The following is a 23,166-nucleotide window of genomic DNA, read 5'->3' on the forward strand; positions in this document are numbered from 1 at the left end:
AAAGCCTACAATATAAGATATATACACTTCTTCAGATGAATACAGACGAGGCTGAGAATTGCTAAGGACTAAAAAATAAATAATAAAAAATTATAATATATACTGTAAATTAGGCCTAAATGTTGGGTTCAAAATAAATAGTTTTCTTGGCAAATAGGTGTATATCAGAACAGCACGTGTCTATAAATGCTTTGCGTAAATAACCACAATCTAGTCTACATTTTATGTGGCATACACGACAAGTGAAAAATGGCATATGGAATTATGCAATTAATTGTCGATTTCTCAGGATTGCAAGGAAGCACTGTCTCAACTGGCAGTGGCAGTGTGGTTTCACAACACATTGCATTCATCAGATCCAGTTAAGTTTGACGGAGAATTTGCTTGTTTGTGCAAATGCTGTTGATGGTGATTATTTATAGCCTATAGGAGCTTATGGCAATTGTTAACAAGCATGCATGCATGCCTGATTATAAACAAGGTATTCGCTAGAATCCTTTACGTTTATTTGACATATGTGAATCCAGTGAAACGTCTTCGTAAATTTTTAGTCTTGATTTACTCAAATATTTATTAGGTGACATGAATAACCAATGCTTGGAGAAAAGTGTTTTTAAAGTGTTCTGAAAGAGAAAAGCATTTGTATGCATTGTGCATGTTTTTAGCTGACTTATAGCAAACATAGCGGTTAATCTGTAATGTTTTAAATTCTTGTGTGCATTCTATTTTGTTACCTTAATAATTTCCCACAAAAAATATATTAGATTCTTTAAGGTCATTTTTCAGAGTGTAAATTAAACATAGTCTAGGTGAATAAGCAGCTGCTCTTAGAAAAGAGCAGACCTACGCCCACCCCATCCTCTTAAGAGTTTACACAGAAAAATATATTCATCTCAGTTGTGGTACCATGGTCATGACATAGATAACAGTTGATACTTAAAATGGAGTGTGCAAAAGACACTGACTGCCTTTTAATCACAAGGGGGTGCTAGAGCAGCAACATTTGACTAATAAAAAAAATTAAGAGGCTTTATTGTAAATGCTATTTTACAATACATTGGTATCTTTGTTCATACTGTAATCTGTGCTAATTAACATGAGTCACAGCTATGAAATTTGAGGCTAAAAGGAAACTTTTATAAATTATTAATGTACCTTGATATAGGGTTCAAAGATTTAATCAGTGGTTATGTCCTTGTGTATGATGTATATAAACACATCCACTGAAACAACCTTAAGATGTAAATTAGTGCCAAATATACAGAATTGGCACCGCCGCCCCCCCCCTTTCAGTTGAAACACTGACCATGGACAGATATTTGGGGGGTTTTTTTTATCTGTGGATGAAATAGAGTTTGAACAGTTTAGGAAAATGTTTGACATTTGATGGCCTTTCTTTTTCCAAAATAACTTCGATTTAACTTTATGCATAAACTGAATCTGAACTTTGAATCCTTAGATATAACAGAAATAAATTCAGAAAAAACACCTGAACCCTTCCATCTACCATCTTTATACTCAGTTTGTTTTAAACAAATACTCACTGTACAATGTATTCAGTATTATAATGTGCCTTCAGAATACAGTGGTTGCATTCAGTCTGTTTCTGTCTCAAATACAGTGCATTAATCAATGTACACTCAATGTATTCAGTTTTAGAGGAATGCATTGTACAGGTTAAAAGGTTAAAAAAAGAGACAGAGGAAAAGTAACAGTAAGGACAACAGATACACAATTAATTTCTTTCAAGAGTCTTTCAATAAAGAAAAAAGGCATCTTAAGGCTTTTGCTGAATTAGATGGACTTTTTCAGATGTAGAAAAGTCCAAAGAGTAAAGTACAGATCTCATTTTGACCTTTTTATTCAAATTGAACAAAACACTGGTATTCATAACTATCATTCACGAAAGACTATTCCCACTAACAAAAACATACTGAGAGAAAAAGACATGAAAAGGAAAGACAGCAAGAAGCCAAAGACCAGTCCCCCCTTAAGCTGTATCTGTCAGTGATTTTTAAGAGAACATCTAACAAATCCTAGCTGGTATCCCCAGCCTTCTAATATTCACATCCTTAGAGTATCTTAGCGACTGATTCTGGAATGTAATATGATACTGGGTCTTCATCCAATGCCAACTGCATTACCTGTAATAACTGATAGTAGTCAACATGTCTTCATTAATGCATCAATGAGATTTTTTACACCTGCGTGCCACATGAGAGAGCAGCAGTGTTCCTGAGAGTCCTGCCAGAATAGGGTGGCAGGTGGTGAACAGAAGTGTTGAATGCTGGCAATGCAGTGGAGAAAAAGAGGATCCTTTACACAATTTTTAATTCTCCTCAATGAGGGTAATGTCTAATTCAGTGCAATCCCTCTCAAAAACACTTTGTTGTCCACCATCTCGTGCAGTGTCCGCTTCCTCTCTTTCTTCCTCCTCCTCATCACTTTCACTCAGTGGTCCAATGCTTGTCCTTCCCAAACCTTCAGCGGGTGAACACGACCCTCGGAAGTCTCCAAAGAAAGGCTCAAGGCCCATGCAGACATCCCCTCCACAGGCAAGTCTACTACGCTCCAAACAACTGAGGGGATCTGTGCTTCGTGTCTGAAAAGAAATACAGAATTATTGATAGAATGTAAAAGAATTAAAGAAAACTCTATTTATTAAATGAAATATTTAAAATTGTTGGATGGACTGAAATCTCATTTTGCACATTCCATAAAAGATATAGATGGCTAAGACATTTATGACATTTTCACCTAACATATTATGAAAAACAGCAATTCTATTAAGTCTGTTGAACATTTTTTTCACAAAATAAATGATATTCTTGTATGCAGAGGCAGTCCCAGAGACCTTAAAACAGGAACCTGCTTGAGTCGTGTCATACAAATCAAAGATGCTTTAAGATGTGCAGATTCTTTCCATAGCTAATTTTATACATCCAAGAAGCAAAGCCCCCTTAGTACATTAGAGTGATTGTCAATTATATATTGCCCTTAAAAACATTTCCCCAATGTTTAACTATTAACTTTCCTTCAAAACCTTTACTTAGTCTTCTAGAGATCCTGCTGTTCTGTCAAAGCCATAATTAGAATGTTGATGTAGGGGTATCTTTATGTGATGATCTTGTAGGCAGTCATAAAGCTGCATTATGGAAAAAACTGCTTCTTCCAAATATTTTCCCTCAGACTTCATTTCCATTTCCGGAATTTGGCAGACGCTTCAGATCAGGGGCATGGTACTCTTTTGTTTACATATTTCATTTTGAATTAAAAGTAATTACCCAGGCTCCCTCTTGTGCAGTAGGGTACTGAGGTAAATGGTGCCCAATTGCAATAAAATGTCACAAAGAAAGAGAAGAACCTAAAAATTACCTGCGTCATTTTTGCAAAATCCAGCCCAGGACGTGCACATGGTCTGTCTGGGTCCCTGCGCCGCTTCAGGCCAGGCTTGAGCAGGAGTAGGTCACAAGGCTGAGAGTGACAGCGGGGAAGTTGAGGAGGAAGAGCACGACGCACAGAAGATGGAGTGCTGCACGCAGATGACGGTGAGACGGGCACAGCTGGTGGATGGGCTGTAGGCTGGAGGGGCACCTGAGGGGGTGGAAGGAAGTGTGCCGCAGCTTCACGAATGAGTACAGGAGAGAGTGAGAAGCGCCGCTGCGGAGGAGGAGGAGGGTGAAGAGGAGACGGAGAAGAAGAGCATGAAGAGGGTGAAGGAAAAAAGCAGCAACAGGCACCACCTCCAGCAGTGTCACTGGGATCCCATGGGAAAGTCCATGGCAGTGGGGAATCTGGAGAAAGGGCCAAGCTAAAAAAGGTGGGGCTGGAGGAAGAATGCAGAGAGGAATTCAGAGAGGAACTGGGGGCACGCAGCGGACATGGCCCCCCCGCGCCCCCTCCACTGTGGCATCGGCGGTTCACTGGTGTCCAGACCTTGGAGGCGCTTGGCCGCCAGGTATACCGGCAGCGTGAAAGGTCCTCCGGCACAGACAGCGAACGACAGTGGCGTTTAGGGGGTGGCGGGGGGGGAGGGGGAGGCCCGGGAAAAGACAGGTCCGTCACAGAGGTACTTGGGGCAAGTGGACGATTCAGGGTGTCCCCCTCCGGCAGATGGGCAGCAGAAGGCGCCAGAGGCACAGGGCCGGGGGGGAAGCTGGAACTCAGCACACCCTGCAGACCAGATTTTGAGGAAGGGCAGAGTTGCCAATAGCTGCTCTCTATGGAAAAGGTAGAAGGAGTGAAAAAATGTAAACAAGCAAGGCCATTAGTTTATAGATATTGTGTAAGAATTTCAAACCTTTCTTCTTTAGAACCAGACTTTATAGGAGCAGAAGCTATAATTTTAACACAATGACTTAATTTGCTGCTGAGTGCTTGCTGAGTCATGAACATGAATAGTACAGCATTTCTGGATAACATTTTACAACATATGGGGCAAATTAACAGTTTAACACCTAGCTACATAGCAGAAAAACAACTGCTGGAGTCATGTCATGCTGTGAGATCTGATTCTTCTCTCATGTTAAAAGTTTTTTCCCCCATGTTTATCCTTTTTTTAAGTTCTTATGACAGACAAGGACATTCATCATGCTTTAAAAATTGGGAATAGGTACCACCCAAAACCTTAAAGTAAAAAACATTTTGGGCCCTTTTTAACATTGAAAATGAAATGAGTCTGCATTTGGAAATCATGACAACCACTGTAGAACTTAAATTAGAGCTAATCAATCATTGATTCTTATGTAACAATTCAAGTAGATTTTCCACCCTGTCTTGAACCCAGAGTCAGGGGTAATGACACAGTGGCCAATCACTGAAATTAATTTCTCAGTGATTACAAAAAACTGGACTGGATCAAGCAAATTTAGCTGTCCAACAGCACTGCACAAGTAGCAGCTTTAAAATGTGATGGCTGACATATGTAGCACAGCAAGCATATGTTTAGCCCTCACCCCACTGTTTACACCAATCATGCCATAGGAAAGACATACACAAGGAATGGAAACTGACAATGACTAACAATTAGGAGAAAACAATTAGGTTGAAAAAGAAATAAAGGAATGTCAAATTTTAACAATAATAACGTCATGGAAATGTAATATGATTATGTGTAACAAATTTACTTTTATTTCAACTGAAAGGTATGATAAGCATTAACAGGGATGGAGCTTAGTACACATATATACATGGGTAACAAGCCAAATTATTATATGAAGATGATAAATAATACATTTATTCCAACATTGCTCTCTGTAGTCTAGTTCTGATTTTCTTTAAGGCATGTAACATGTAAGAAAATAAATAATTGCTCTCATAATTTAAAAAGTACCACTTCAGCACTGAATGCAGGCCACTGTTTTGTTCTGTAACCGGGGACTTTTATACTCCTTAATAATAACTATATAGCATGCTTCACAAAATGTTATGTATTGCTTCCTCGAACTATTTTCTGCAAAGGGGTATAATTATGAATCAGCTTACATTTTCTTAAAAAACATTTACACTGACTGACATGCCTTCAGTGGATTCAGAGCTACTAGAGGAACTGTATATTAGGGGGATGTTTTTAACCTGCTAAGTCAACCACTGAACCTAAACCTCACTGAGCTTGAGTTTCACATACCTGAGGACACGAAAACAGAAATGCCTCAAAATAACAAGGACTTAAAAAGATCGCATTACAGGCCTGGAAAACCATTACCAATGCCAATATTTTTTATGTCCTACTATGCATTAGCTGTACTATATTTTTTGTAGGTCTATGTTTTGTGTAAATATCAGTTTATATTCTTATCACGAGTTGTGTGCATATAGCTGTTACTGACTACAAAAAGGGACAAAAATTACAATTTAAGGTTATGTTAGTTTCTATGGTGCATTTGGGAGAGAGTTGTAAATTATAGAAGCTGCAGGAATTAAAGCCATTATTAACTTCACAAGTACATTACAAGCTATATTTCCAGTTTGGTTCAGCTGCATGAGAATGCACACACTTAAGACTCTGCATTTCTGCATGACACAGTGGTAGCATAAAATGGAGTGGTATCCTGACTAAAATGAACAACTTGGATTTATTTTGGTTCCTCATTGGAGAACAAAATTGTGCCAACACTCACTTTAAAAATACATTCATATTTGCTTTTTAATATTGTCTTACTTCTATTACTATATTTTTAAAGACTTGGCTTTTGTGTTAACTGCAATTTTAATTGAAAACCAATGTAAAAATAAAATACAAGCCAACAACTAAAGCTGAAGCTCCATATGCACCAAAATAAACTGTTTTTATTTAGAAAGATATTATTAGAAACCTGCATACTCACCAGGCATCAATCCATCTGTAGGCTAGCAGGATTCAGTGAGTGTGAAAGGATCATGCAGAGGCTGAAAGATAAATATTATTCAAAAGATTAAACCACAACATGAACAAATTTCTATATTGCTATCAGTGCAAAAATTATTTTAACTTATCAAAAAACATGGTGATGAACCCTTAAGTCATGGTTAAAAATGTACCTGCATTACTTTGTTCAAAACTATTTACATTTGTTTGTTCATGTAAATTCCATGCATAATCACAGCACCAACAGAACACACTGGAAAGTCTGATATTGGTCAGAAAGCTCACAAAACACAGGGGGGAAAAAATCTGTTTGAGGCCTCATTTGCATATTGCTGCCTTATGTAGAATCAAATGATATAGTTCACAGTCCTATGTGAGATGTACATAGAAAGCATTATTATTATTATTATTATTATTATTTGTTGCATTTAACAGTATTCTCAATTTATATCTAAAACAAGCTTTACCAGATTGATGTCCAGTGGCTTTGGTTTATGTTAAGACTATGGATTTGCTCAACTTTAAGCATAACCATGGCTTGGCAAATGAGGTCTGAAGTGAAGCCGATGACCATCTCAGAAAATCACAGGTAGCATACTGGCTTCCTTAGCACCCCCTCAGAAAAAAAAGCGGTCATGACTTCATCACCTGGGAACACATTAAAAGAACAATCACATTTGTTCATACAATTATCTGAAACCCACAGCAAAACCTCCGTCGCAACATCTCTTTTATAACAGTTGGGTAGTATCGACCTTAAATATTGTTAATACTCGAGCGGCCTGCAAAACAGACACAGCCTACACGGGCAGCTAATGAAACGGAAATGACGATGCGATGGTGTAGAAAGAACTTAGTCAAATGGCAGCCTGTATGACATTCATCTTGGATGACATGTAGCCAACACCAACATCCTCCGTTCGCGTATTACAACGTGTGTACATTTAAACGCATTCATGTTACTTACACAATCTTTTCGCTTGTAGCTCTACTGGCTGACTTACTATGCCTACACTCACAAATATAAGCCTTTGTCGTTAGCTAGCTAGATAACATCAGGTAAGGTTTATTTAGCTAAAGCTAGCAACATTGCCGAGTAACCCCTATCCTGGTTTTTGTTGCCAGGACAGCCAGTAAGTTAGCTAATCTAGCTAAGTAACAATGAAACACATCTATGTAAGAACCCAAACAGTTGGATATGTTAGCTATCTCTAGTAACCTAGTGAAAATGATGGGTCAGTATCAGCTATGTGACAAGCTAACAAATATAGCCACTAAGCTAGCTAGATGTCGACTCCAGGACGGTCTGATTTCAGGCCAACCAGTCACACAGCGATAGCAGAACTATAGTTCATTGTGAGCTAGCTAGCTACCGGCCAATTTAAATGTCTCACCTAAATGTAGACTAATCTGAAAGCAAAAAAATCACCGGTTAACAGTTGACAAATCCCCAAACCAAAAGCGTTCAAAGGCATCTATAGAGCTAGCTCGCTACTTTTAAATCGTACAGGCCCACTCATCCAAGACTCAAAGCTGGGTAGCGTTAGCTAAATAGCTATTTTCCAAGCAATCGCTAGCTGCGTCAAATAATGCAGGGATTTACCACAATGCAAAATGTATCTGGTATAATCTGCTAGTTAAACGATTGATACGTTAGCTCTAATTGAATGATTAACAGCGTAACATGTAGCTATGGGAGTAGCTCAATGGTAAATGACTTGGGATACACAACCTAGGGATTTTTTATTTGACTTACCTTACCAACAATCGAGACCAGCAGAGCAGACGTAGCTAGCTAGGTTAGCTAGCTAGCGATAGCACGTTTTATCAGGCATACGGTGTCAAATCGGCTAGCTAGCTAGCTAACCTAGATCTATTATTGTTTGCATGAGATCGACCAATTCAGACAACAGCTAGGAAGCTAACCAACTAACCATGGTGAAACGTAGGTTATCTATTGTGAATTTCGGTTCTCTTTACCCCTCTAATGTAAACACGCCACTAAAATAGGCTTCATGCTCATACGCAGACCAATATAAAATTAGGTAAGAATGTGCTATAATGTAGAACAGCTAGTAAAATGTCAACATATCGTGTCTTGCCAGTCACCTACAACGAAAATAAGAACGCCCGCACCATTTCGTTAGCTAGCCAGTATCCATCTGCAGAGCCGCGAGCCGCCCCCCACCCCCGCGGAACAGCACTCAGAGTACCTAACAAACGCCCTCTGTTGCTCCTCATTAGATCAGCAGCACGCAATCCCTGATAGTAACTCGTCAATAAAATTGAGATTACCAAAGTCATCCGTTTACCTGCAACTTTCATAACGTATGACGACCTTAACAGTATCCCTTGGAAATCACCAGTACAGAGATGAAACTAAAATTTGAAACCTGAATAAGTGCAAATCGCATTAAAATAAAAAGGAACGTCTGTGTGAAATGAATGCATGCATGCACGCACATTACGACCAAGTAAAACCATAAAATATTTGCATACCAAGCTGCACGCCATCGAATGCTTCCCCAAAACAGATTAAGCCTATTCTGGGAATCTCAATTGTAGTGGCAGTGGTCAATTTCCATGGACAAATGCTTCGTAGTCCATCTTTAAACTAAGCCTGCTTTTAAAGGCTGTACTCCCACTTTCTTTTGCCAACCCACCCCTTCTTCCAAGATTTTGTTCAGTTACAAAAGCAAACATTTAACATCTTTATTAGTTTTGCTTTCCACTAAGATGTACAAAAAATACTCAAAATAAGATTAATAGCATTTCCCCAACAACCATTAAGTCTGAAAAGTGTGAAACATGGGAGAGGACAGAAATTAAACACGTGCTTCTGAAGGGGGTGGATTAAACAGCAGAAGGTAATTTCATGGAAGGTGATCAAGAGGCTTGGCTTGTGCAAACTAGTGAAACCAAATTAGAACCCAAGTGAACAACATAGTGAGAACAGGTATGTGTAGGTTTACAGTGGTTAACAGTCCAGTAAAATGACCTCAAATACATTGTAAACAGATGCATTTTGATGCAAAACTAAGTGTGCTTTGTGTAAACACTTAAGATCCAAGTCCATGTCTGATCATGCATCTTGATGGATCATGTACACTTATTTACCCTGGAAAACATCCTTTGTGTGGTCTGTAGAAGCCATAGATCAATAAAATCTCCATAGTGGTTCTTGTGAGGCAACTTCACTTCGCGCATGGTCAGTCTCCAAAAGAAATCTCAGCCACCCTAGAACATTCTCCTCAGCAGTTAGGTCACTATTAAAGGAATAGCCCAATCCTGAGGTCTGGTCTTGCTGGTCCAACGGATGAGCCTGTAGGGACCAGTTAAAAAGCACTTCAGGACAACAAATTCCCAAAACAAAGAGGCTACATTGCTTCACTCACTTGAGCATCAAGAGGCTTCCAGAATCCTTTGATTGAGCTCTCCATAGGCTGAGAGAGCACAGAGGCACTGGGAACAGATTCTTCCAGTCTCCTTTCCTTCTCTTCCCTCCCTTCTTCACCCAGCTCAGTATTCATTTGCTCAAGCAAGCCCCGCCTAAGCATTTTAGTGCAACAATTCAAAAAGTCAGTCAAATTGAGCCCTATTCACATCCACAGTTCCCCAGATTATACAACTGACAGCAGGCAAAGAAAGAAATTTGTATTTTAAAGTACAACTTCGACTAAATAGCTCAATGACCATGTTCAGAATCATCTGAAACATCCTTCAAAAGGGCAAAGTTACTACCACACTAAGCACTTCATATCAGAATCTACTTCTACATCCAACTTAAATCAGCCTGGACCACACATTTTAATTAGACTAAGCTTACATCAAGCAAGTTTGTCAGCCTACAAAAATAGGACCACAATTATTCCAACTACTAGTTGGAGTCATAATATTTAACCATTGATGCATCACCATAGAGCTGGTGACCCTGGTCATTTGGAAGGATTGTTCTCTGGAAACAACCAACTCATGAAAAGGGGTGGGGGGAGAATTTGTGGGATCATCTGCATTCCCATGTCACTATAGCACTATGCAGACATACGTACAGTTGATCAACTGGGTCTTCTCCTTCCATATTCTCTTGAGAAGTTAAAGGGGGGTCCCAAGAATGCAGTGCTCTCCTCCAGAGTCTAACTTGCATATCCCAAGATCTTCGGCTATATTTGCGGTATTTGTTTGGAGTGGATGGGTGAAACCCAGGAATACGAAGACACCTGAAAATACAAGAAAAGCCAAGACTTGAAGCTCCCTGGGCCAATATTCAAAACTGTACATAAAAGGTATGATGTGTTAATTTCCAGCTAACGTAGTGTCTTACTTTGGCACCTGCTTCCGATAGTTCTGATAGCCACAAGTGTTCTTTCCATACTGAATTTGTTTCTGTCTGCGCTTCAGAACTGACTCATTAGTCTCAAAATGTGATGGGTCTGCATTATGAGAATACCATCGAAGTCTTGTGGGGGATCTTAAAAAAAAAAAAAAAAAAAAAAAAAAAAGTTAAAAACCTTACATTTTGATAAAAGCTTTGGCTTTTACACTAACAAACTGTATAATTGACAGTCTTTCCCAACCTCTTAATTTCATCTATATCTTCTGTCCCAACTGCAACATTAGCTGTAGACATCTTGAGAATGCACCTCTCAAGAATAGAGGATCTAGTTAGAGCCCCAAAAATAAGTTAAAACACAGATGCATCAATTGAACATTCATTTGTCTTTACACCATGCTTAACTGCAGAGCTGAAGACAAGACCTGCGAGGCTTCTGTATGGTAGAAACATTTCTTCCTTCATTTAGAGAGGGGGACTGCGGAGTTCTAGAGCTACATAAATGCACAGAAAAATAGACAGAACTACACACACTATCAAGTCACCAAACAAACAGTTTTTTAGTTTAAAGTAGTAAGTCAATTGACCTTTGCTGCCAAAGGCACAGATCTTTACCTTCTTACCTGACCAGGCTATCATACACTGAGCTGCAGCCTGGGAGAAGCCAGGGCTCTGGGCTACCTGGCTGAAGATTTGGTCTGACTTTCATGTCTTGGGGCAGTTCCGGGAAGTTGGGCCACAGGGAAAAAGACAGGCCCCTAAAATTAAGCAACAAAATACAACCTAAATAAAGTATCAGCTGAACTCTTTCATTTAACAGCAAAATAAAGTAAATGTTCAGACCTTGAGTCCAAAGGGCTTCGAAAAACAGCTTCAATACGTGTCGTCATGCTGACTTTGTCACATAGTATTTGGCATTGTTTGAAAGAGCTTTAAATTAGCATCAGGTGAAGCAAAGGCGGAGCTACACAATTAATACAGCAAATGTCGTTAATTCTGGTTGGGCTGCTGAAAAAATAGAGCATGAGTTTGTGTTTTTTATGTTATTGGAAACTCAAAAAATCTGTTTTATTTTTAGTTCATGTTCATGTTTATGTTGGTATGATAAAGGTATAAAGGATTTTATTGCTAAACCTCAATCCCACTGATGAAAATTGTAAAGTGTAGTGTAAAGGAGTGTGTGTAGGCCAGGAACATAAATATAAAGCCTGTTTTTCTGCATGTTTTGTTCTTCTTTGTGTTTGTTTTTAACTTTAATTAAATGGATACCTATGCATTTGGATTTTCTGCACAAGTGGGACAAAGATTTATATATTTTATCAACATCTTGCATAGCAGTATAACTTACAGGTGTTGTTATTTTTTAATAATATTCATTCCAGTTAAGAATAATAATACCAGACGTTTAGCACGATACTTGTATTTGGTATAGTATATTGTAATTAGGCTTCTATCAGGTATGTATATAAAATCTTGCCTAGGGCCTTTGGCTGGCACTGCTAAGGCATACTACAGTTATATATGGTGTGTTTTTAAACTACAGTTATACTTTTTTGAGATAGTGAGCTGGATTCCTTTATTACATTGTCAGGTAATGAGCTGGATTCCCTCTTTTACATTTGCATGTTTACGAATTTATTTATACATATATCTTTGCTGCACGGATATAAACTAGATATTGTCTACAAAAAGATTCGTGGGCTAGATTAAAGATTCATTTTAAATATTTCCACATATTTTAATATATCCATATATCCGTTACATGGTGGTGTTTCGTTTATTTCCTTTCCCTTGTCAATGAGATTTCTAGTCAAATAAATAATTTTTAATTCGAGCTTTTGTTTTGAAATTGCCAGACTACTCTTCACATTAGAGCCGGGAAGAGCCGAAGTGCAACATGGCGTCCAATAGTGGGGTAAGTTTTTAATTATATTATGTTAGCATGAATATTCGATTTATAATACAATGAATTTGCACTTCATCTAAATTAACATTTATACATTCCATCAAATTGTTGCAATGGTAAATAAATTTGTGGTGTACAGTACTAACTATACCTAGCAAACAAACGCGGTTAGGATAGCTGGTTAGCTAGCTAGATATATGAACGTTAATTTAGCCATTTAGCTAGCTAGCTAGCTAGCTGTTGTTCCCCATTTAGCCAAATAAATTTACTTACCTTAAGGTGCCCCATTGAACTAATTTTCTATGCATTGTCAGTTAAATTAATGAACTGGTGAGCTTTGCTACTTATTACTGTCGGAAGTGTTCGCTGATGTCAGTTCATTAACATAGCCAAGCATTACCATGTAGTGTATTGTTCATAACCCTCACATGAGGAGTAACGCTAGCAATCCAGTTTGGAGAGTTAGCTAGGTTAGATAGCTACTTATCTAATTGTTTACATGTCTTTTTATAGACTAAGAATGATTTTCGGCGCAAGTGGGACAAGGATGAATACGAACAGTTGGCCCAAAAGCGACTCACGGAGGAAAGGGAGAAAAAAGATGGTGAGTACATTTAAGATAAGGTACAAATCTAAATTAACGTACCTTCAAGTGTAGAAAGAATACTTAAAGTAAGCTTTTTGCTCCCTCAGAGATTTTCACAAGTCTAGTGATTTAGTCTTTGGACGCCCTGGACTTGCACTATATTTTTGTGATGTTTGGTCTGTTGTGGCCTAGATGCATTTACTTGATACATTACTTTTTTGCAATCTCTAGGAAAACCTATTCCACCAGTCAAACGAGAGCTCCTCCGTCACAGAGATTACAAAGTTGATTTGGAGTCTAAACTGGGAAAGACCATTGTCATCACTAAAACTACACCACAGGCTGAGATGGGCGGGTAGGTAGTTAATCCATTCATCATCTTCCACATCATATGTGCATATTAAATTTGTTAGTCTTATTCAGATAATCAGGTGACTAACAATAGCAACAGACGTTTAACAAAAGGTTATTTTCCCCCAAAACATCATAAATTATTCTTTACTATATAGCAGTAGTGTTCAGATTGTTACTTTTACTATGTAACAATAAAAACCCTTCTTTGTTGCTTTTGAGGAATATTGTCAATGGTGTTCATAACTGCATGTGAATATGGTCAACCTAGGAACACCATATTTGGTAACACATTTATTACCGGTTATAGAGTGCCTGTTTTATAGGACATGAAATTCAGTGTTGTATGTTGTCCATGAATATCGCTAAGCATGGCTTACCACTCAACATCAACTTTATTAGAAACATTTATTTGTTAGTAATTGTTTTTTATTAATTTTTTTTTCTTTTACTGTTTGATTATTTCAAATAAAGACTAGTCCACCGTTGCCATGCACACTTTGTGCTAACTGTCCTCCAACATTTTTAAGAGTGGTCAGTTTGTGACCACAGACTTTTAGCAGGATATTTTTGAGTGTCAGACCATTCTTGACTCAGCAGTAGTTTTACATTTGCATTTATGGCATTTAGTTGATGCTTCTGTTCAAAGCAACTTAAACAATCATGGCTTGAGCAATTGAGGGTTAAGGGGCTTGCTCAGGGGCCCAACAGTGGCAACTCAGCATTGGTGGGGCTTGAACTGGCAATGTTCCAATTACAATTTGAATACCTTAACCACTGAGCGAACACTCAGCTTTTAAAATGCTGTAGCCCATACTTACACAAATGTATGTAAATATGTATATCCATCAATATTTATTTTTATGTATTTTATTTAGGCATGCATCACTTACAACAAATCCTGCAAGGGGCTTGTCTTTCTCTAATATTCCCTATGTACAGACATAACATTAATTGTAGATAAATAAATTAAGAGAAATTCTCTGCAGCTCAGCTACTGTTCTGTCACTCTCCTGCTTTCCCTGCTATGGTTTGATTTGCTAGTTCATTGTGGAAGAGGCATGTAAAGAACATCCCACAAAAATTGCTAAATATGTGAGAGATGTGCAACTGCAATCCTTCCAATCAAAAATGTTTCCATTGCAGTTTTTTTGTAACATTTTACTATAAACAAATGATTTATCCACTAAATGAAAAGGTTTTGACAATATCTGTAAAATGCTACACAAAAAAAATACATCTGGGTGGAAATATAGTGACATTGATATAAACACTCAACTGACACTCCTGTATCTCAAAACCTTATGTCAGCACAGTCATGCCTTTACCATGTTGGAGTTACCCCTGCGTTGAGAATGGCTCTGTGCCTGAATAATATACAGTAAGCTTGCCAGAAACTGAACAGTGGCAACATGTGATCTACAGTTTATAATATTTCACCTATAAAATAGATGTGTTATTACATGGTGTCATTTAAAAAGCTATTGCATGGGGTCTGGCTAGGTCACTGTAGCATTAACTCATGCATTAACCAGAATATAAAATATGGATGACACACTTGTAGATACATGCAAGCATTAGACATGTTATACATAATCTTAGTGAAATATTTATTAAGCTAGTCTAAATTAGCTGGCTCTCCTTTTTGCATTTGGCTCATATAAGAAATGTTGTACATTTTACATGGTCAGGCAACTTTTGCTGCCAGCTGAGATTACTTGTTAATAATATTGATGTAGACTCATAGCTTATAGATAAAAAAAAATAATTAAATGCCTACAGAGCAGACCATGCCCTCGACAGTGCTCATACTTTGATGAGACTAATGTTGCTTAGTTGTGTTCTCATACTGGTATGCTTTTGGTTCTGAGGCTGAAATTAGTTTAGTATAATAATGCATTGATGACCTGTATGTTTAGCTCGGTGTGAATGTTCAAAATAAATGCATAAAAAAGACTTATGTGATTATGTCAGTGACGTGCCCAAAACGGTGGTTAGCATGTTACCATTCCATTCGTGATCTTCCAGGACTAGTACCAAGTAATAGACTTTTGCTGCTGTATTTTCTATGTCTTTTAAAAATGTCTTTTTTTGGTATAAATTCAAACAAGAAAAAAATCTGTGTATTCTGTATTTCTTACTGTGTTAGTACATTTCATTGGTGTTAATTTTTTTGTTCAGGTACTACTGCAATGTTTGTGATTGTGTGGTGAAAGATTCCATCAACTTTTTGGATCATATTAATGGCAAGAAACGTGAGTACTAAGTTTTTATCATTTAATGTGTTGTTTTACGAATGTAGTGTGATGTACATAGTGGCAACATTCTCATTTCCTCTAGATCAGAGGAACCTGGGAATGTCAATGCGAGTAGAGCGCTCTTCGTTGGACCAGGTTAAAAAACGGTTTGAGATGAACAAGAAGAAGATGGAGGAAAAACAGAAGGAGTACGATTTTGAGGAACGAATGAAGGAGTTACGAGAAGAGGTTTGTTATGGAACCATGTCATTAATGCAATTTAGTTAATTTCCGATCTGCAAGTGAGGCAAACTAAGATACCTTCTAAGAGCAGGTAGTCTGCACTCTGATACTCCTTTGTCTGAAATGTAGCTGATGTCTTAATAATGTACATGTAGTTTAATTACAAGATGAATTGTCGGGTAGCTAACAGTTAAGTCCCCTTAAGCTTTTGGTATACTTCAGTTTGCAACTAACAAAAGCATTGACTTCCCCATCCCAGAATGTTGTTTTCTGAATGACATTTTCTTAATTTCCTTTATCAGGAGGAAAAGGCAAAAGCCTACAAAAAAGAAAAGCTAAAAGAAAAGAAGAGGAAAGCGGAGGAAGACCTTAATTTTGAAGAGGATGATGAAATGGCTGCTGTAATGGGGTTCTCAGGGTTTGGTTCCTCCAAAAAGAGCCACTGATTCTAAACTCCTGTTATGCATCTCCTTACAAAGGCCATTCCTTCACATTTCTTTTTGAGTGGCGGACTGCTTAATTGTCAGCTAAAGAGAGAGAAGAAATTTCTCAGTTGTTCTTGACTGGACTATATGATTTTTGTGCCCCCCAACCCAGCAAATCATCACTCAGATTTTCCACCCAATAGTTATTTGATTACAACTTTTACAGTAACTTTTACAGTAATCATACAATTGTATTGTATGAGCTGAAATTTACTAGGTTCATTCTTGTAAGTATACCATTCTTGTAAGTTTCTTTTTTTTAATTTGTCCAGCCTCTCTTGTAGATTGAGTTATAGACTAAAGCAATATGACATCACTGAAGCTATAATAATTTGTTTTTGTTGACATAATCTTGTCTGTTCATATCTGCAAGGTGAATGAGAATGTAGATACTATAGGAAATAGGCCAGCATAGAATGAATAACCTTGCGGATACATTTCTCTAAATTTCTCTAATGAGCTCTTGCAGATAAATTATATTGTATTTTATGTTTGTTTTACATTAAAAACATTACATTTTTATTTAGTTTTCAATAAACTTTAAATGCCCACTGAAATTTGTTCTTTATTTAATTAAACTAAAATGCCAATTAAAGCTACATTTAATAGCAATTTAAAACCAACTCAAATAGCAATTTAGGAAAATTAATATCCTACAAAACTGGTATTCTTGAAGTGGCTATAAATAAACACGTAGCAAAAAGGAAAATGGGTAGTTGGTTGCCAGGTAACGAGTGGAGTTGCATTTTTCACGGAATTCTCCCCTCTCACTGTCACGTAGTACGGCTCGCCGTAAGTCTCTTATTTGTAATCGCTCCTACATGTCTGAACACACCTGTACCTAGTTAGTGTTATGTGTTTATGTATTTAAACCCCTGTCCGATCCATCACTGGTGTTTGCCTTTGTTCGTGTCCGGTTTCACGGTGTCAACGACCATGTTTGTGTTCATCGCTGACGTTGTATGTGAGTGCCAATGTCATAAGTGTCTTGCCAATAAACCTCTGTCACTGTCGAGGGAATCTGTGCGTCCTACTCCTCCCATGGTTTCTGACAGAGAGTACGCTGTACGCAAATTGGCTGCCGCTTCTCATCAGGCGTGTGAGTGTTAAAAAAAAAGCGATATTTGTAAAGCGACCCTGAGTTTGAGAAAGGCGCTATATAAATGCGACTAATAATAAGATGGGTAATCTGCCCGCCATTAAAATGTATTAACTTTATGCACTGATATTTCATTTAATTTGTAATTTATCTATTAATTTTTACTAAGATGTGACTGCAGCTAACTGTGTAGGAATTTCCTGCATTACGCCTACTGAAATTATTCCAACTGCACAATACCTGGTGATGAAACTAAGGCTCTAATGTATAGGACATATATCAAATGTAACTATTTTGACAGTGAAGTGCAACAAAGTTATATCAGGTTGAGTTTATCAGGGAAAATGTGCATAAATTCCTTTGCAGTTACTCTTTTAAAACTTATTCTCCTATTTGTAGATATCAAGGTTGAGAAGTATTAGTTGTTATATTTTTAATGTGAAATGAAAACAGACTAGTTCTGTGAAAATCTAGCCAATTCTACGAGTATTAAAAAATGTATTAATCTAGATGCCAAATAAGATATTCAGAAAGGCATAAATTTAGTGCAGGAGTGAAACCATCAAACCTAAGTGACCTTCAGTTGTAGACCTCAAATCCTGTCGGTCTTCGACTTTGCAATAACTGGTGGTTTATGTCATATAACATGGATCATCACATCACATCCCTTGAAGTCTAGTTGCTACAGATCTATCAGTGAGGTAATACGATTACGATTAGTTATGATGACTGTTCAGTGACCTACCAAAGATTACCAAATGTGTGATCAGAAATTTAGATTTGAGATCTGGAGCTATTTCAGCACTCTGATACGTGACTATGCTGCACCAAATTTTGTTGCAATTTAATTTTTGTCCTAAGAAGTGAAACAATTATATTTATTATTCATCTGTTTAATATATTTGTGATCACAATGTTGTATACTGTTATGCTTAAACTACCATTTTAAACTATATAAATGTATGTCTGTGTGACGTTAGGATGCGGGGAAGAGTAATGTTAAACACATCTATTTATTTGTACACAACGCAACAAAGACGTAACACGCAGGCTATCACGTTCAAACACCGACAACATAAATGCGTAAACGATGGACTTTTACATGTATGATAATGACACAATGAGGAGCAGGTGTGAGACAGGGAGGGCGTGGCCACTTTGACGAACACACTCACGGAGGCGTTCGTGGAGAGGGGCCGTACCGTGACAGTTAGCTCATGACTGAGAAGCCATTTTGAGAATCAAAATATCAATACAATGTTTCAGTAGATTAAGATTTTCTAAGACCATGGCTCAATCCATGTCTGTACTGGTCAATTCCTGTTAAAGATTTAAAGAAAAAGGAGTGAAGCAAAAATTAATTTCTGCAGAGTATAGTTCAACACTGTTCTAATTTATCTAAATCCAAGTGACAACACTTTGGTATAAATGAGTTATAAGTTACAATATTTTAAGAGTATCATCGGGCCATACCTACTTTGTTTCTGCATGAAACAGGGTACTTGCAATACACCCAAACATATAAACAAAGATAACAGCGTATACATGATGAATGCTGCTCAGTACTATTGCAAGTACACAGTTGCGATGTCCAATGACCATTAATTACAAAGCTGCCACTGTGCCACCTAGTAAAAAGAACACCCCACTACCTGCATAATCCTATAAAGTAGAGGGATCCTTTAACAAATTGTAAGGATTTCAAACATTCATCACAACTCACAACTGGGATTTTTTTTTTCAGAATCATGATTTTAGTTCAGAAATTAATCAGAAAATTATATGTAACTTGCTTGAGATGGGAAGGTTGTGGATGAGGGGCTAGAGTCTACTTGTTGATTCCATACCCAATGACATGCTAGAGGGTAAATAAACCTATAAGAGCAATAAGAAGACCAGGAAGCAAATCAAGCAACCTCAAGATTAAACAACACAAAATGATTTGTTACAGAACTCCCGTGTCACCATTTGATGGCGCTATTGTATACCAAAATAAAATCTTATGTTCCTCTGGTAAATTAATGCACACTTACACATTTTATTGTGATGTGAATTTGATTTTGAATGGGTATAGGGGCCATTTTACCCATCAAACTACATTTAATCACCCATAATTAACAAAGCCATTATAGCTGCAAGTCTTCTTGGATCCTTGTCTACAGAGTATTTTTCTGCATATTTTCCAACTCCTAGTTGTATAAACTTGAATGTTTATTGGATTTAAGCATATCAAGTGATGTGTATTTGTGTAATGAGGGAGGGTGGGACCTAAGGAGACCAACATCCTATATCAAGGTGCACATAATTATTAGGCAGCTTCTTTTCCTCGGGCAAAATGGACTAAAGAAGAGATTTAACTGACACTGAAAAGTCAAAAATTGTAAAAAGTCTTTCAGAGGGATGCAACACTCTTAAAATTGCTAAGATATTGGGGTGTGATCACAGAACCATCAAATGTTTTGTTGTAAATAGTCAACAGGTTTGTAAGAAATGTGTTGCAAAAAAGTATGCAAATTAACTGCCAAAGATTTGAATCAAACATGAAGTGACCAGGAATCCATTATCCACCAGTGCTGTCATATTCCAGAACTGCAACTTGCCCAGAAGTACAAGGTGTTCAGTAATCAGAGACAAGGCCAAGGTAAGGAAAGCTGAAACCCGACCAACACTGAACAAGACACATAAGGTGAAACGTCAAGACTGGGACAAGAAATATCTAAAAACAGATTTTTCAAAGGTTTTATGGGCTGATGAGATGAGAGTGACTCTTGATGGACCAGATGGATGGGCCCATGGCTGGATCAGTAACGGGCACAGATCTCCACTTCGACTCAGACGCCAGCAAGTTGGAGGTGTGTTACTCCTATGGGCTGGTATTATTAAAGATGAGCTAGTTGGACCTTTTGGGGTTGAAGATGAGCTCAAACTCAACTCCCAAACATACTGCCAGTTTTTAGAAGACACTTTCTTCAAGCAGTGATACAGGAGAAAGTCTGCATCTTTCAAGAAGACCATGATTTTTTTTGCAGGAAAGTGCTCCATCGCATGCATCAAAGTACACCACTTCGTGGCTAGCCAGTAAAGACCTTAAAGATGAAAAGATAATCTTTATGGCCCCTTTCCTTGACCTAAACCCTATTGAAAACTTGTGGGCCCTTCATAAATGGGAGATTTACAGTGAAGGAAAACAGTACAGCTCTAAAATCTGAACAGTGTGTGGGAGGCTGTGATTGCTGCTGCTCAAAAAGTTGATCGTCAACAGTTTAAAAAACTGACAGACTCCATGAATTTATGGAATTTATGGTTTATGAAAAGAATGGTGGCTATATTGGTCACTTTTTTTTTATGTCAGAAATGTTTATTTGTAAATTTTGAGCTGTTTATTATTCTCGGTTTAACAGAAAATAAACAAGTGAGAAGGGAAAGTTACCATTTTTCACTTAGTTGCATAATAATTCTGCACTCTAATAGTTGCCTAATAATTATGCAAACATAGATATTCTCCTAAAACAGCTAAAATCACACTTTTACTTTCTTAAATATTCACGTTTGAGGTTTATTAACATGTTGGATTGACAGAGATCACTGTAATTGTTCAATAATAAAATGAATCCTCAAAAATACAACTTGCCTAATAATTGTGCACACAGTGTAGTGCTGGATTAGGGATGAAACCCTCTATGCATTGTGAGGAGTTTCCTTGTCTTGATCTCAGTGGCTTTTATCTCTTCCTTAGGCCATCTTATTTTTCCAGCTGGGTATCAGATGACTGGTGGTAGGTCATAGGTGTTGACAGCCCAGATATTGTTCTTTCCATTCATTTGACTTCTCAGGATTTGCCTCACTCTTTGTAGGTATTTGGCTGTAGCTGCTTTCCTTGTGGCCTCTTCATGATTCCCATTTGCCTGTGGGATTCCAAGGTACTTGTAGCTGCCCTCACCATTTGTTGTTACCTTCTAGTAGTATCCCCTCTGTTCTAGCTACCTTTGCTCTCCTTGTAACAATCTGACACTTATCAAGTCTGAATGACATTCCAATGTCATTGCTGTATATCCTGGTGAGATGGATTAATAAATCGATGTCTCATTCACTTCTGGCAAGTCATCTTGGCACTTCTGGCAAGCCATCTCTACAGCTTAACTTAACTGCAATAATGCCTGACAGGAGCTTCCATGTTGTGCAGAGGCAGGTTATCGGCCCGAGATTGGATAAAACCGTCCCTTTTTGGGGTCCTTCAGGATCAGGACTGTAGTCTTCAGCCAGTAGGTGGACCATGTCAGGGCCTGGAACTATCTAGCTCTTCACACTTGAGGTATTTGCTAGTGTGACAGTTACTGGATCCTGTTCAGCGAGGTTGTTGTGGTTCACTACCCACTGGGCGTTGTTGTTGTGTGATGCCTCCTTCTCCCATATGCCTTTCCAGTATTTTTTTGTTTCCAGCTTTAGTGAGTCTGTTCTTATGCTATTAACCTGCCACCCTCTTTATTCTCCTGGCTTCTACTTCTTTTGTGTATCTTCTCAGGTGGTTAGTCTCCAAGGTATGGACAGCTTGTTGTACTTCTCAGGTACCTTTCTCACATCTTTCTGCATTTCTGATCTGATTCACCAACTTCTCTCCATGTTGCCCTTATCTTGCCGTCCTTCTCCATGGAGGATACTGCTCCTTGATGATGTTCATCTTGTAGCCAAGCATCTCAAGTATCACTGCTGCTGTGGTGTACATCTGCTGGTTGGTCTGAAGATGGTCATAGTAGCGATCGTCCGTAGTGCTCCATTCACATCTCCCAGCAGCCTTGAAAGTACTTCACTCAGAAAAAAACTATGAATTTAGATTTGAACCTTGAATGATTAATAATAATTGTTAAGAGTATGTAATAATTTAATGTGACTGAAGAGCATCACTCTCTGAAAGGGATGATGGAATGACAGAGACCGTCACTTAAGAAGGTTAAATGGGTGCTCTGTCTACGATGCCAGAGAGCTGGCTCTGGTCCAGTGGTCAGAGTCCATGTTTACCTCCTGACAGCCCTGAGTTTGAGTCTTAAGTAGGGAGGCTGCCTTCAGCCTTTGTTACATATGGTGTCAGAATTGGGATGGCAGAGAGGCCATCAGGAGCATACCTTAGGTTGATAAACCCACCCCTGCTGTAAGGGGATGGTGTCGACTAGCATGAGGACCTGGGTAGGGTGGCTGCCTTCAGCCTTTGTCACATTTAAAACAGTAGGCCAGAACATTGGCTTCCCGCCAATAACAATATCTATCATTTTTAAATTTGTTAGTAGTCTAATTTTCTAAATTAATAAATTACATTTAGATGTTGTTTATTTTGAATACATAAAGAAAAAACATTTATGTACTACATCTTATTTAGTAATTAGTCTGCTCCACACATACTTGAGAACAAATAAGCAGTTAAGAGGTAACCAATGGACTCAGTTCTTTATTTTGGAGCTCCAAGTGCATAGCGCTCATAGTTGAAAAAGAAATGTGCCATGTCCGTGTTGTCCAATGTGAGGAAAAACTGTATGCCAATAATACTGTTATACTCTCCAAAGGCAAATGCATAGCCATGAAAGCCAGAAC

The 23,166-nt window shown here is 38.0% G+C and overlaps 3 protein-coding genes across 3 annotated transcripts; 1 reads left to right on the top strand and 2 right to left on the bottom strand.

Annotated features, from left to right (window-relative positions):
• Window positions 1-1,015: 1,015 nt before the first annotated feature.
• Window positions 1,016-8,535, bottom strand: fam53c (family with sequence similarity 53 member C). The gene is made up of 5 exons (XM_027005035.2): window positions 8,103-8,535; window positions 6,814-6,994; window positions 6,327-6,387; window positions 3,376-4,220; window positions 1,016-2,602 (listed from the first exon to the last, which is right to left on the bottom strand). The coding sequence occupies exons 3-5, from the start codon at window positions 6,331-6,333 to the stop codon at window positions 2,330-2,332; spliced, it is 1,125 nt and encodes a 374-aa protein (XP_026860836.1). The 5' UTR covers window positions 6,334-6,387; window positions 6,814-6,994; window positions 8,103-8,535; the 3' UTR covers window positions 1,016-2,329.
• A 968-nt stretch (window positions 8,536-9,503) lies between these two features.
• Window positions 9,504-11,566, bottom strand: slbp2 (stem-loop binding protein 2). The gene is made up of 8 exons (XM_027006522.2): window positions 11,520-11,566; window positions 11,300-11,434; window positions 11,102-11,170; window positions 10,921-11,004; window positions 10,668-10,814; window positions 10,396-10,563; window positions 9,742-9,895; window positions 9,504-9,668 (listed from the first exon to the last, which is right to left on the bottom strand). Exons 1-8 carry the CDS (start codon window positions 11,564-11,566, stop codon window positions 9,504-9,506), a joined length of 969 nt encoding a protein of 322 aa, XP_026862323.1.
• Window positions 11,567-12,538: 972 nt separating this feature from the next.
• Window positions 12,539-17,041, top strand: zmat2 (zinc finger, matrin-type 2). Its single transcript, XM_027003808.2, has 6 exons — window positions 12,539-12,591; window positions 13,096-13,186; window positions 13,400-13,523; window positions 15,701-15,774; window positions 15,860-16,005; window positions 16,302-17,041. The coding sequence occupies exons 1-6, from the start codon at window positions 12,574-12,576 to the stop codon at window positions 16,443-16,445; spliced, it is 597 nt and encodes a 198-aa protein (XP_026859609.1). The 5' UTR covers window positions 12,539-12,573; the 3' UTR covers window positions 16,446-17,041.
• Window positions 17,042-23,166: the final 6,125 nt, after the last annotated feature.

Source organism: Electrophorus electricus, chromosome 6 (assembly GCF_013358815.1).
Source record: "Electrophorus electricus isolate fEleEle1 chromosome 6, fEleEle1.pri, whole genome shotgun sequence".
Classification (NCBI taxonomy): domain Eukaryota; kingdom Metazoa; phylum Chordata; class Actinopteri; order Gymnotiformes; family Gymnotidae; genus Electrophorus; species Electrophorus electricus.

Coding starts and splice junctions, on each gene's coding strand:
- fam53c (XM_027005035.2), bottom strand. Junction 2,603..3,375: donor ATTTTGCAAAAATGACGCAG/GTAATTTTTAGG, acceptor ATTTCTTTTCAG/ACACGAAGCACAGATCCCCT.
- slbp2 (XM_027006522.2), bottom strand. CDS start 11,566: ATGACGACACGTATTGAAGCTGTTTTTCGAAGCCCTTTGGACTCAAG. Junction 11,435..11,519: donor CGAAGCCCTTTGGACTCAAG/GTCTGAACATTT, acceptor GCTTAATTTTAG/GGGCCTGTCTTTTTCCCTGT. Junction 9,669..9,741: donor GGAAGCCTCTTGATGCTCAA/GTGAGTGAAGCA, acceptor TGGTCCCTACAG/GCTCATCCGTTGGACCAGCA.
- zmat2 (XM_027003808.2), top strand. Junction 13,524..15,700: donor CCACAGGCTGAGATGGGCGG/GTAGGTAGTTAA, acceptor TTTTTTGTTCAG/GTACTACTGCAATGTTTGTG. Junction 16,006..16,301: donor TGAAGGAGTTACGAGAAGAG/GTTTGTTATGGA, acceptor TTCCTTTATCAG/GAGGAAAAGGCAAAAGCCTA.